A 12466-nucleotide genomic window follows, 5' to 3' on the forward strand; every position below is an offset into this window, starting at 1 on the left:
TTGAGCTAGCTGTATAATTGAGGATTACTTTGAATTTACATTGCTCCTAATTCCACCTTTCAAGTGCTTTGGTTACAGGTTTCTGCCACAATACTCAACTTTATATAGTACTAGAGATTGAGCTAGGGTTTTATGTGTGCTAGACAAGCACTCTGCCAAGTGAACCACATCCCCATCCTTCAGTTCTTCTTTTAATAAAATGAACAACGTGTCTAAATAATTACTTTACCATCACTTAAGAGTGAGGCTGGGCCGGGCGGTGGTGGCACGAGCCTTTAATCCCAGCACTCGGGAGGCAGAGGCAAGAGGATCTCTGTGAGTTCAAGACCGCCTGGTCTACAAGAGCTAGTTCCAGGACAGGCTCCAAAACCACAGAGAAACCCTGCCTCAAAAAACCAAAAAAAAAAAAAAAAAAAAAAAAAGAGTGAGGCTGGAGAGAAAGCTCAGTGATTAAGAGAAAAAAATATACATATTGTTCTTCTAGAGGACTAAGTTCAGTTCCCAACACACATAGCTTTATCAGGCATCTGCAGTCACATGCACAGACACACTCATAGAAATATAATTTAAAATAATAAAAAATAGCCTTTTTTTTAGAGTAAAATGTACCAAACAACCTAAGCTGTACACGCCCCCCAGAGGTCTAAATTATGGTTTAGTCATGCACTGGAATACTTGAACTCAGTTAAAGTAATAAATGCATTAAGTCAGGCATGGTAGCACATACATATAAACCCAACGCTCAGTAAGTAGAGGCAGAAGGATCAGGAGTTCAAAGCTATCCTTGGCTAGATAGTTTGAGGCTAATTCTGACTATATAGCAAGATACTATCTTAACAAAAACTGGGGAGAACTGACAGTGTAACTTAGTCAGTAGAATGTTTGTCCAATATGAATAAAATCCGAGTTCAGTCCTGAGCACTACATAAATCTGGGTGTATAGGGCCTTCTTGTAATCCCAACACTCAGAAGTAGTGGAAGGAGACTCGAGCTCAAGGTCGCCTTCAGTTATATAGCAAATTTAAGGATAGCCTAAGACCCATAATACTATTTCAAAAAAATAAAAAATGTCTTGAGCCAGGCGGTGGTGGCACATGCCTTTAATCCTAGCACTCGGGAGGCAGAGGCAGGTGGATCTCTATGAGTTTGAGGCCAGCCTGGGGTACAAGAGCTAGTTCCAGGACAGGCTCCAAAGCTACAGAGAAACCCTGTCTTGAAAAACCAAAAAAAAAAAAAAAAGAGTCTTGATCAGGCTACAAAATCTTTGAACTATTGACCATCTGTAGGCAATTACCATGGAACTATTCTAGTCCAGTCATGTGCCCGTTGGTACCAAAGCACCACTAAACTTTCATAGGAAAAGTCAGAGAACTGCTCAGATGAAGAAGTCTTCGCAGTGGCCAGCAAATTTGTCTCATCCATACTATCTTCTTTCAGGGATGTTGGTGGTAAATGTGACATGGAGGAACAAGACATACGTCGGTACACTTCTTGACTGCACAAGGCATGATTGGGCACCCCCAAGGTAAGCACGTATAGATATCTAGTTTATATTAGTCTGATCCCCATATTATTTTTTTTTAATTTTTTTTATTTTTTTTGGTTTTTCGAGACAGGGTTTCTCTGTGGCTTTGGAGCCTGTCCTGGAACTAGCCCTGTAGACCAGGCTGGTCTCGAACTCACAGAGATCCGCCTGCCTCTGCCTCCCGAGTGCTGGGATTAAAGGCGTGTGCCACCACCGCCCGGCCCAGATCCCCATATTATTAATGTATTGTTACATCTTCTTACTAGAGTTGACCCAATTGGCCTCAAACTCAAGCCTCCTGAGCCACCACACAGAGTATATCCACTTTACCTGTCCCCCTCCCCCACTTCATTCTGTAACCCAGGCTTTCTTGGAATTCACTCTGTAGGCCAGACTGCCTCAAATCTGAGGTGAGCATCTTACCTCATCCTTCTAGGTACTAGGATTACAGGTATTTGTCTGAGTCGCTTTGCCTGGCCTTATTTTCTTTCTTTCTTTTTTTTTTTTTTAAAAAAAGATTTTATTTATTATGTATACAGTGTTCTGCCTGCCTGTACACCTGCAGGCTAGAAGAGGGAACCAGATCTCACAGATGGGTGTGAGCCATCACGTGGCCACTAGGACTTGAACTCAGGACCTCTGGAAGAGCAGTCAGTGCTCTTAACCTCTGAGCCATCTCTCCAGCCCGCCTGGCCTTATTTTCAAGTTGCAGTTTGATTTTAAATTAAAATTTCAAGCCAGCCATGGTGCTATGTATCTGTAATCCCAGCCCTTGGTGGATACAGAAGGTCAGGATTTCAAAGCCAGTTTCAGCTAAGTAGGGAGTTTGAGGTCACCTTAGGCTACATGCCTTATCTCCAAAATGTATGTGATAAGATTAACATTTTGAGGTTGAGATACTGCATGAGACTTAGAGATTCACTCTCGACAGCATCACAAATAAAAATACAATACAAACCATTAATATTTCAATGCCTTTTTATACCTTATTCCTAATGTTATTACCCAGTGTACTAGGGCTTGAGAAGCCTAAAACAGGGTGGAATGGCCCAGAACTGTTATGCAAATGACACCTAGGAGGCCACCACTCAATATAGTTCCCATACACGTTCCTAAAAGTAACCATAGTCATTAAAATGGAAGCTGGACAGAAGAATTGGTACAAGTTGGAGGCCAACTTTGACTACTTAGTGAGTTCCGTACCAGGGCTTGGAAAAAAACAAAGCTGAGTGTAGTGGCTCTTGCTGGGAGGCCCTGCCTCACAGAAACAAAAACAAATACGTTTCCCCCTTACTAATATCCTATCCTATTTGTCTTTTGCCAAGGTTCTGTGACTCTCCCACCAGTGACTTGGAAATGCGTAATGGTCGAGGAAGAGGCAAACGCATGCGTCCCAACAGTAACACGCCTGTCAATGAGACAGCCACAGCCTCTGAGGGCAAAGGAACCAGCAACAACAGCAAAACCCGAGCAGGAGCCAACAGCAAAGGCCGTCGAGGCAGCCAGACCTCTTCAGAGCATCGCCCACCTGCCAGTAGCACCTCTGAGGATGTTAAGGCCAGCCCTTCCTCAGCTAATAAGCGGAAAAACAAACCTCTTTCAGATATGGAGCTGAATTCTAGCTCAGAGGACTCCAAAGGGAGCAAGCGTGTTCGCACAAATTCCATGGGCTCAGCCACCGGGCCCCTACCTGGGACCAAGGTGGAACCCAATGTCGTGGACAGAAATTGTCCCTCTCCGGTCCTGATTGACTGTCCCCACCCAAATTGCAACAAAAAGTACAAGCACATTAATGGACTTAAGTACCACCAAGCTCATGCCCACACGGATGATGACAGCAAACCAGAAGCTGATGGAGACAGTGAGTACGGAGAAGAGCCCACCCTCCATGCAGACCTCAGCAGCTGCAATGGGGCATCTGTTTCACAGAAAGGATCCTTGTCCCCTGCCCGCTCAGCTACCCCCAAAGTTCGACTTGTTGAGCCTCATAGCCCTTCACCTTCAAGCAAATTCAGCACTAAAGGCCTCTGTAAGAAAAAAATGAGTGGGGAGGGAGACACAGACCTTGGGGCCTTATCCAATGATGGCTCTGACGATGGACCCTCAGTAATGGATGAAACAAGCAACGATGCCTTTGACTCTTTGGAAAGGAAGTGTATGGAAAAAGAAAAATGTAAGAAGACCTCCAGTTTGAAACCTGAAAAGATTCCATCCAAGAGCTTAAAATCAGCCCGGCCCATTGCCCCTGCTCTACCCCCACAACAGATCTACACTTTCCAGACAGCCACCTTTACCGCAGCAAGCCCAGGCTCCTCCTCGGGTTTGACCACCACAGTGGTCCAAGCAATGCCCAACAGTCCCCAACTCAAGCCCATTCAGCCCAAGCCCACTGTTATGGGAGAACCTTTCACAGTCAACCCTGCCTTGACCCCTGCCAAGGACAAGAAAAAGAAAGACAAAAAAAAGAAGGAATCATCAAAGGAACTTGAAAGTCCTCTGACCCCTGGGAAGGTGTGCCGAGCAGAAGAAGGTAAAAGCCCATTCAGAGAATCATCAGGAGATGGAATAAAAATGGAGGGGCTTCTGAATGGTTCCTCAGACTCCCACCAAAGCCGGTTAGCAAGCATCAAGGCTGAAGCTGATAAGATTTACAGTTTTACAGACAATGCTCCCAGCCCTTCAATTGGAGGCAGCAGCCGCCTAGATAGTACTACCCCAACCCAACCCCTAACTCCCCTACACGTAGTCACCCAGAATGGTGCTGAAGCCAGTTCAGTAAAAACTAATAGTCCTGCCTACTCTGATATCTCTGATGCTGGGGAGGATGGGGAGGGCAAGGTAGACAGTGTCAAGTCTAAGGACCCTGAACAGCTGGTTAAAGAAGGGGCTAAGAAAACACTTTTTCCCCCTCAGCCACAGAGCAAAGACTCACCATATTATCAAGGCTTTGAAAGTTACTATTCTCCAGGTTATGCACAGTCAAGCCCAGGGGCTCTCAACTCAAGCAGCCAGTCAGGAATAGAGGGCCAGACTCTAAAGACAAAAAAGGATGAGGAGCCCGAGAGCATAGAAGGGAAAGTGAAGAATGATGTCTGTGAGGAAAAGAAACCTGAGCTGAGCAGTTCCAGTCAGCAGCCCTCGGTCATCCAGCAAAGACCCAACATGTACATGCAGTCCCTGTACTATAACCAATATGCCTACGTGCCTCCATATGGCTACAGCGACCAGAGCTACCACACCCACCTCCTGAGCACCAGCACAGCTTATAGACAGCAGTATGAAGAACAGCAGAAGCGCCAGAGCTTGGAGCAGCAGCAGCAGCGGGGACTGGACAAGAAGACAGAGATGGGCCTGAAAGAGCGGGACGCATCACTCAAGGAAGAGTGGAAGCAAAAGCCATCGATTCCACCAACTCTCACCAAGGCTCCCAGCCTGACAGACCTGGTGAAGTCAGGGCCAGGCAAGGCCAAGGAGCCAGGGGCTGATCCTGCCAAGTCTGTCATCATTCCCAAATTAGATGACTCATCAAAACTCCCCAGCCAGGCCCCTGAAGGCCTTAAAGGGAAGCTGGGTGAGGCCAGCCACCTAGGCAAGGAGTCCTCTGAGGCTAAGACAGGCACTGAGTGTGGCCGACAGGCAGAGGTGGATCCAATACTCTGGTACCGACAGGTAACTGTTGTACGTAGGGAAGTGGAGACACTAATAAACTTTCTGGCCCCTACAGATCAACACTGTCTTGGGTAGGGGTTCCATAGAATTGAGACTAGCAGGAGAATTGTGTAATTTTAGGAATTCTGTATATTTTAATGTTTTTTTTTTTAGGTATTTTTCCTCCTTAAAAGGTATTTTCCCCTAAATGGGAAAGAAGAACTAATAAGATGGTTTATTTTGTCTAGAATTAGTTGAGCCTTCCCTAGCAGAGCCAGGACAAGAACCTGGGCATCTTGATTTCTGGCCCAATGTTCTACTGTATGATTCCTTTGGGATGAAAGCATATAGTATTCAGCTAACAGGTTTCTTTAAAAAGGACTTTATGGTGTCAGCTATGATGCACATGTCTGTAATCTTAGTACTTGAAAGACTAAAAGCCGATTATCATGAGTTTATAGCCACACTGAGCTACATAGTAAGTTGAAGGCCAGCCTGCACTACATAGCAAGACCCTGTTCTCTAAATAAATAAATAAATAAAATTAAAAAATTAAAACTAATGAGACTAAAGAGCTGGCTCCATGGCTAAGAGTGCTTGCTGTTCTTCAGAGGACCCAATTTTGCTTCCTAATACCAGCATCAGATGGCTTACAACCTGTAACTCCAGCTCCAGGGAATCTGATGCTCTCTTCTGGTCTCTGCAGACATTCACACAGGAGACTTAGAATGTCTTCCCTTTCCTCTTGGTCTCAGTTCTACTCTTCCTGATGAGAGCTGTAGTGATAACTTTGCAAAACAAAAGTTCTATTCCTGGAGTCATTTGCCCCAGAAATCTTACTCATGGAAGAAACTCTACCTTTTCTCTCCCAAATCTTGTTTCCTTTGGATTGAGAAGGTGTTTTGCTTTGTTTTGTAGTGACAGGGTCTCACTGTGTATTCCTTGCTGGCTTAGAACTTTGTAAACAAGGCTGGCCTTAAACTTGCAGAGATCTTTCCACCTCTGCCTCCCCAGTGTTGGAACTAAGTGTTTTTTAAACAAAATTGGTAGAAGCCAAGATCTCACTCTGCCTTGGGTGCTGTAATAGTCTGTTCCGGGGTTTCTGCTGGGACCTTGGGTCTGAAAAGGATCTTTTGGGTGTAACACCACTCAGCACTTGCTCTCTGTGTAGCTCTGAGACTCAGCACTTATTCTGTGGTTTTTGCAGGAGACAGAGCCCCGGATGTGGACATATGTTTATCCTGCCAAATACTCAGACATCAAGTCAGAGGATGATCGGTGGAAAGAGGAGCGGGACCGAAAATTAAAGGAGGAAAGGAGTCGGAGTAAAGACTCTGTTCCCAAGGAAGATGGGAAAGAAAGCACAAGTACTGACTGCAAGCTACCCGCATCTGAGGAGTCCCGCCTTGGGAGCAAGGAGCCCCGGCCAAGTGTCCATGTGCCTGTATCCTCCCCGCTCACCCAGCACCAGTCCTACATCCCTTACATGCATGGCTACTCTTACAGCCAGTCGTATGATCCCAACCACCCCAGCTATCGGGGCATGCCTGCTGTGATGATGCAGAACTACCCAGGTACGGTACCCAGTGCTGGCTGTGCTGTTCTTGGGGGAGATGAAGCAATTTTCAAATCCAGGGCTTTGTTGCTCTGACTTGGATGACAGTCCTTTTATTTTCAATGTGTACATGCTGTGAAATTGTCACTCTAACCTTAAATGACCCTGATTACAGTCAGAAAAAAACACCTCCCGTGTTCCAGCTAAGGTTGCCTCTACTGTCAGCTTTTTTCTATTCTTAGTGGTAAAACTACTGTGCACCACAGCCAGCTTTTCTCTGCTGGAATTTCTTTCGACATGCACTCTGATTTCTGCTATATGCAAGGCACTGTGGGGAATACTAAAGAAATAGAAGAGACCACTTCCCTCCACTTAAGAACTTCACAGCTTAATACAGCAGGAGCAATACATGTGACAAATAAGATTCCACCAGAACAACGCAGGCATTCATCTTTGAGGCTGTGCTCAGCTGTGAGATCAGAAAGCTGTCAGGGATGCAGAGAGCATTTTGAAGTCAGTTGGGGGGGAGGGGTGTCTAGTAGGTTCAGCTTGAGAAAAATTGAGTTCTCAGTGGGTCAAGGTTTAAATGTTTTTTTAACTTGTTAGAAAAAAATGCTCGTATTCAACTCACTAATTTCTGTTGCCTGAAACTAATTTCTGAAAGCTAGGTAGGATTCCTCCAGGATGGAAGGAAACTTCAGATTTTGTTGTTGTTGTTGTTGTTGTTGTTTTGTTTGTAGGGTGTTTTGAAGTTGGGGAGGGGGGTTGTTATTTTTATTTTCCTAAGACAGAATTTCAGTCTGTAGCCCTGGCTGGCCTGGAACTCACTGTGTAAAACAACTGGCCTCCAACTCATAGAGATCTGCCTGCCTCTCTACTCAGTGCTGGGATTGAAAGAGCATGTGCCATCATGCCTGGGCATGCTGTAGTCTTTCAGTACACATACTCAGAGTTCACTGATCACATCAGGGTAAATGACATTTCCCACGTTTGGAGCCTTTGTCGTCTTCTCTTCTAGCACTTCATGGAATATGTAATAGGTTTTCATGAATTGTAACCACTTGACTGTGCTGCCATATAAGAGAGTTAATGCCCTCTGTGTTTGGAATCTGTAATCCAACCTGCCCTGCCCTGCCCTGCCCTGCCCCGCCACGCCCCGCCCCGCCTCGCCTGAGTTTCTGGTAATCATTGTTTTCCATTTAGATCTGCTGAGCACTCACTCCTTATGCTCCAACCTCCCAGAGCCTGTAGTCTTGACATTCAGTTGGCTTTATTATAAGATAAACTCTAAATACAAGTAAGCTTTTCAAACAGATACAGATTATCTCACCTTTGTGATACCCCTTACCATCTCTATAAAATAAAAGTGTTCCATCTGTTGAGGCTTGCTCTGATTCAAGCACTGTCTTGATTTTTTTTCTTTTCTTTTTCTTTCTTTCTTTCTTCTTTTTTTTTTTTTGGTCTTGAATTATTTATCCACATTTTTGCTTATTCTGGTGTTTTTGTTGTTGAGACAGGGTCTTGTTATGTAGCCCTGACAAACCTATAATTAACTATGTAGTGTAGGCTAGCCTCCAACTTTCCTCCTCTTTCTTCTTGCCTCTACTCCCAAGTACTGAAATTACAAGCATGTGCCACCACCCCCAGCTTTTGTATATTCTTATGCATATGTGTAAAGGTCAGAGGTCAATGTCACTTTCTTCAACTGCTCTCAAACTTTGTTTTTGAAACAAGGACCTCTCATTGAACCTGGAACTCCCTGATTATGGTAGACTGACTTGCCAGTGAGCCCCAGGGATTCTCCTGTGTACCTTCACAGGGTTAGAGCTGAAGTATTGGAAGCACTTCAGACTGACTGAACTGTCTCCCCTAACCCCAGTTGTTTTATTTTTGTTTGTTTGTTTGTTTTGATGTTTATTTCACGTGTGTCCCTTAATCTGTGAAGGTCAGAGAACAGCTTGCCAGAGGCAGTTCTTTCCTTCTACTGCTGTTGGTGTCAAGGACCAAACTTAGGTTGTCAGCTTTGGTAGCAGGTGTCTTTACCTACTGAGCCCTCTGTGGGTCTTGTTTTGTTTTTTAAAGATTTTTTAAAAATTTTTGTGTATGAATGTTTGCCTGCCACATGTATGCCTGATACTCAAGAAGGCCAGAAAAGCTGCTATGTCCCCTGGAACAAGGGTTACAAACAGCTGTGAGCTGCCATGTGGGTGCTAGAAATGAAACCTGTGTCTTTTGCAATAACAGAAAACATTCTTAACAACTGATCCATCTCTCCAGCCCCCCTTTGTTTTTTAAGACAGAGTCTGGCCACGTAACCCAGACTGATCTTGAACTCACCTTCCTGCCTTAGCCTTCTCAGTGCTAGAAGTTTCGCATTGCTTATTTGTGAAAGGACTTTGCTGTGTACTCTGAACTAGAATTTCCTGTGTAGTGCAGGCTAGCTGCCTTAAAACAATCTTAAGTACTGGGAGTAGAGTACTTGGCTCATGTTACCTTTTTGTATTGGTTTCTTTTATTTTCTTTATTTTTTCAGGGAAGAGTGCAGATGTGTGGATGTATGTGTGATAGTGCAGATGTGTGTGGATGTGCAATACGTGCATGTAAGCAGTGTCGGCAGACGCCAGAAGATGAGTTACAGACAGCCACCTGATGTGGGTGCTGAGATCTGAACCCAGGCCCTCTGGCAGAACGAATGTTCTTAACCACTGAGCCACCTCTCCAGCACCACCACTACTACCGCCACCCCTTTTTGTTTTGTTTTGTTTTGTGTTTTGTTTTTCAAGACAGGGTCAGTCTTTGTAGCATTGACTATCTTGGAACTCACTCTATAGACCAGGCTGGTATTGAACTCACAGAGATCTGTCTGCCTCTGATCTAGACTGCTGAATTAAAGCCATTCATCACCACACCTGGCCTAAAGAAAAAGGAGGTCTGAGTTCAAGGCCAGCCTGGTCTACAAGAGCTAGTTACAGGGCAGGCTCCAGAGAAACCTTGTCTCGAAAATTAAAAATAGAAAAGAAGAAGAAGGGGGGCTGGAGAGATGGCTCAGAGGTTAAGAGCATTGCCTGCTCTTCCAAAGGTCCTGAATTCAATTCCCAGCAACCACATGGTGGCTCACAACCATCTGTAATGGGGGTCTGGCGCCCTCTTCTGGCCTGCAGGCATACATGCAGACAGAATATTGTATACATAATAAATAAATATTTAAAAAAAAAAAAGAAGAGGAAGAAGAAGCACTATATAACCCTGACTGGCTTGGAACTTTATATAGACCAGACTGGCTTCATCACATAGATCTACCTGCCTCTGCCCTCATGTGTGATGGATCAAACTTAGTTCATCAGGCCTGGCTGCAAGTGTTTTTACCCACTGAGCCATCACAGTGGCCCTTGTTTTGTTTTTTTGGGGGGGACAGGATCTTATGTAGTTAACTCTGCCCCAACCACCACACTATTGGGATTACAGATGTTTGCTGATATATTCATTTTGATGATAAAGAAACTGACACTCAAAAAGACTGTCACTTTATTCAAGGTTTTCCAGCCCGAGGCTGTCTGACTTTAAATCCTTTGATCTTTCCACTTTATCCACTTTATCATATGACTCTGAGATAATGTCAGCAGCCCTAGGAGATCTGAGAAGTCAGCTATGGGAAACTGAGTACCATATTCTTTATCCTTTTGCCTGTTCTTCCTATAGAGCTTGTTAATGAAGGAAGAAGCAAGCGTGTCATCCCAGAGATGCTATGGTAGAATGTGTCTCAGATGATGCCTAGGAGAGTGACGCCACCTGACCACACTTACCAGAGCAGTTTCTTCTGCCATCCTCATCTCTTTGACTGCTTGATTTCTCCTTCCCCAGGTTCCTATTTGCCTTCCAGCTACTCTTTCTCCCCCTATGGCAGCAAGGTCTCAGGTGGCGAGGATACTGACAAGGCACGTGCCAGCCCCAACGTGAGCTGTAAAGCCAGCTCAGAGTCCAAAGCCCTGGACATCTTGCAACAACATGCCAGTCACTACAAAAGCAAGTCTCCCACGGTAAGTGGGGCATGCAGCCCAGGTCCTTGTCCAAAGAGCAAGAAATCAAGATCCACAGCATGGGAGAAGTGGGCAGGTTCAGGTTCTAACCAAGGTGCGGCTTGGCTGTCTTGACATTGGCCCCATGGGAGCACCCCCTTTGTTTGTTACCCTGCGTTTTTAAGAGTCATAATGTAGGGCCCTGGTTAGATCACTAGTGTGTATATATCTCATTATAGTACCTTTATGTGTCTCCTTTCCTTTCCAGATAAGTGATAAAAATTCTCAGGAGAGAGATCGGGGAGGCTGTGGGGTAGTTGGGGGTGGTGGCAGCTGTAGCAGTGTTGGGGGAACAGGAGGTGGTGACAGGAGTGTCGACCGGCCCCGCACTTCCCCTTCCCAGCGCCTGATGTCCACACACCACCACCACCACCACTTGGGCTACTCCTTGCTCCCAGCACAGTACAACCTACCCTATGCTGCAGGTAAGGCTCTTGTCCTCATCTCCTCTAGTTTTGTTTCCATTTCAGTAGTAGTCCCTTAGCAAGGCCCCTTCCCTCCAAAAGTCGTTTTTTTTTTCTCCCTTCAAACTTACATTTTGAGATGATTCCTACCACTTGGGAAGAGCAGGAGCATAAAAATAAATTCAAGGAGGCTGAGAAGGTGACTTAGTAAAAGCACTTGCCTTTCAGGTGTGGGGACCTGAAGTCAGTCTTCAAAACCCATGTAAAAAAAAAAAAAAAACAAGTGCGGTAGTGTGTGCTGGTACCTACAATGCTGAGAGGTGGGAGGAAAACCAGGCAGATCCCTGGAGCTTGCTGTCCTGCTAGCAACGTTCCAGGCCAGTGAAAGACCTTGTGTCAGACGGTGGATGGCGCATGAGGAATGATACCCAAGGTTGTCCTATGACCTCCACACACTCACATGTTCAACACACATCCTCTCCCTCTCTCTCCCTCCTTCTCCTTCTCCCCCTCTTTTCTCCCCCCCCCCCTTCTCTCTCAATCCTATCTTAAACACAAGAACGTCCACTTTGTCCTGAGTTCTGGAGTCCCTGCATTAGATTCACGTTTATTTCCTCTCTGGGAGCTTGGATCTTTCATTTTCAGCAGAGTAAGGAACTGGTGTTTCCACCCCTGAAGAGAAACAAGCAGTAGAAAAGCAAACTGTACCCTCACTCACTGCCTCACCCACTAGATCTGGCCAAGTGTCAGGTTTCAGGTTGGTTTTCTGTCAGCACCACAAAAAATTCAATGGTGCTAGGGGAACCCAAGGCAAAATTCCTCCCTATATCAGCCAGCTGGTGAAGTGTGAAGGGCGATTTCCTGAGTGCTACATTAAGTATGTTCTCTGCTTGCCCAGGGCTTTCTTCTACAGCCATTGTTGCCAGCCAGCAAGGCTCAACTCCCTCACTCTACCCGCCCCCCAGGAGGTGAGAATGGTAAGTAGCTTTTGTTAATTTGGAGTAACAGATAAATAGGGTATAGCTATCTGTACCCTGTAGTTCCCAGCTGTGGGGTAATTGTGTGAGGTTGGTAGTCTGGAAAAGGGGGCCTGTTGGCCAAACCTGTTGCACTGAGGGCTTGTGGAGGTACCAGCATTAGCTGGCTTTTCCTGCAGTTCTTTTTCTTGGGTTTGTTTGTTTGTTTGCTTTATTTATTTATCGTTGGGGGTGGTGCATATGTGCAGAGGTCAAAGAACTTATAGGGAGTTCTTTCCTCT

The 12466-nt window shown here is 45.4% G+C and overlaps 1 protein-coding gene across 4 annotated transcripts in view; it reads left to right on the top strand.

Moving 5' to 3' along the window:
* Znf609 (zinc finger protein 609) overlaps positions 1-12466 on the top strand; it is a 153481-nt gene that overhangs the window by 135034 nt on the left and 5981 nt on the right. For 2 of the 4 annotated variants that reach the window (XM_075965468.1, XM_075965471.1), the window contains 6 exons: positions 1438-1525; positions 2851-5194; positions 6381-6747; positions 10590-10765; positions 11013-11229; positions 12107-12185. In XM_075965468.1, coding sequence (XP_075821583.1) covers positions 1438-1525; positions 2851-5194; positions 6381-6747; positions 10590-10765; positions 11013-11229; positions 12107-12180 — 3266 coding nt within the window. In that variant the 3' untranslated portion in view covers positions 12181-12185. The remainder of the gene's footprint in view (positions 1-1437; positions 1526-2850; positions 5195-6380; positions 6748-10589; positions 10766-11012; positions 11230-12106; positions 12186-12466) is intronic. The other 2 variants (XM_075965469.1, XM_075965470.1) reach the window with 2 other exon arrangements.

The sequence above is a fragment of the Microtus pennsylvanicus genome, chromosome 3 (assembly GCF_037038515.1).
Source record: "Microtus pennsylvanicus isolate mMicPen1 chromosome 3, mMicPen1.hap1, whole genome shotgun sequence".
NCBI lineage: Eukaryota > Metazoa > Chordata > Mammalia > Rodentia > Cricetidae > Microtus > Microtus pennsylvanicus.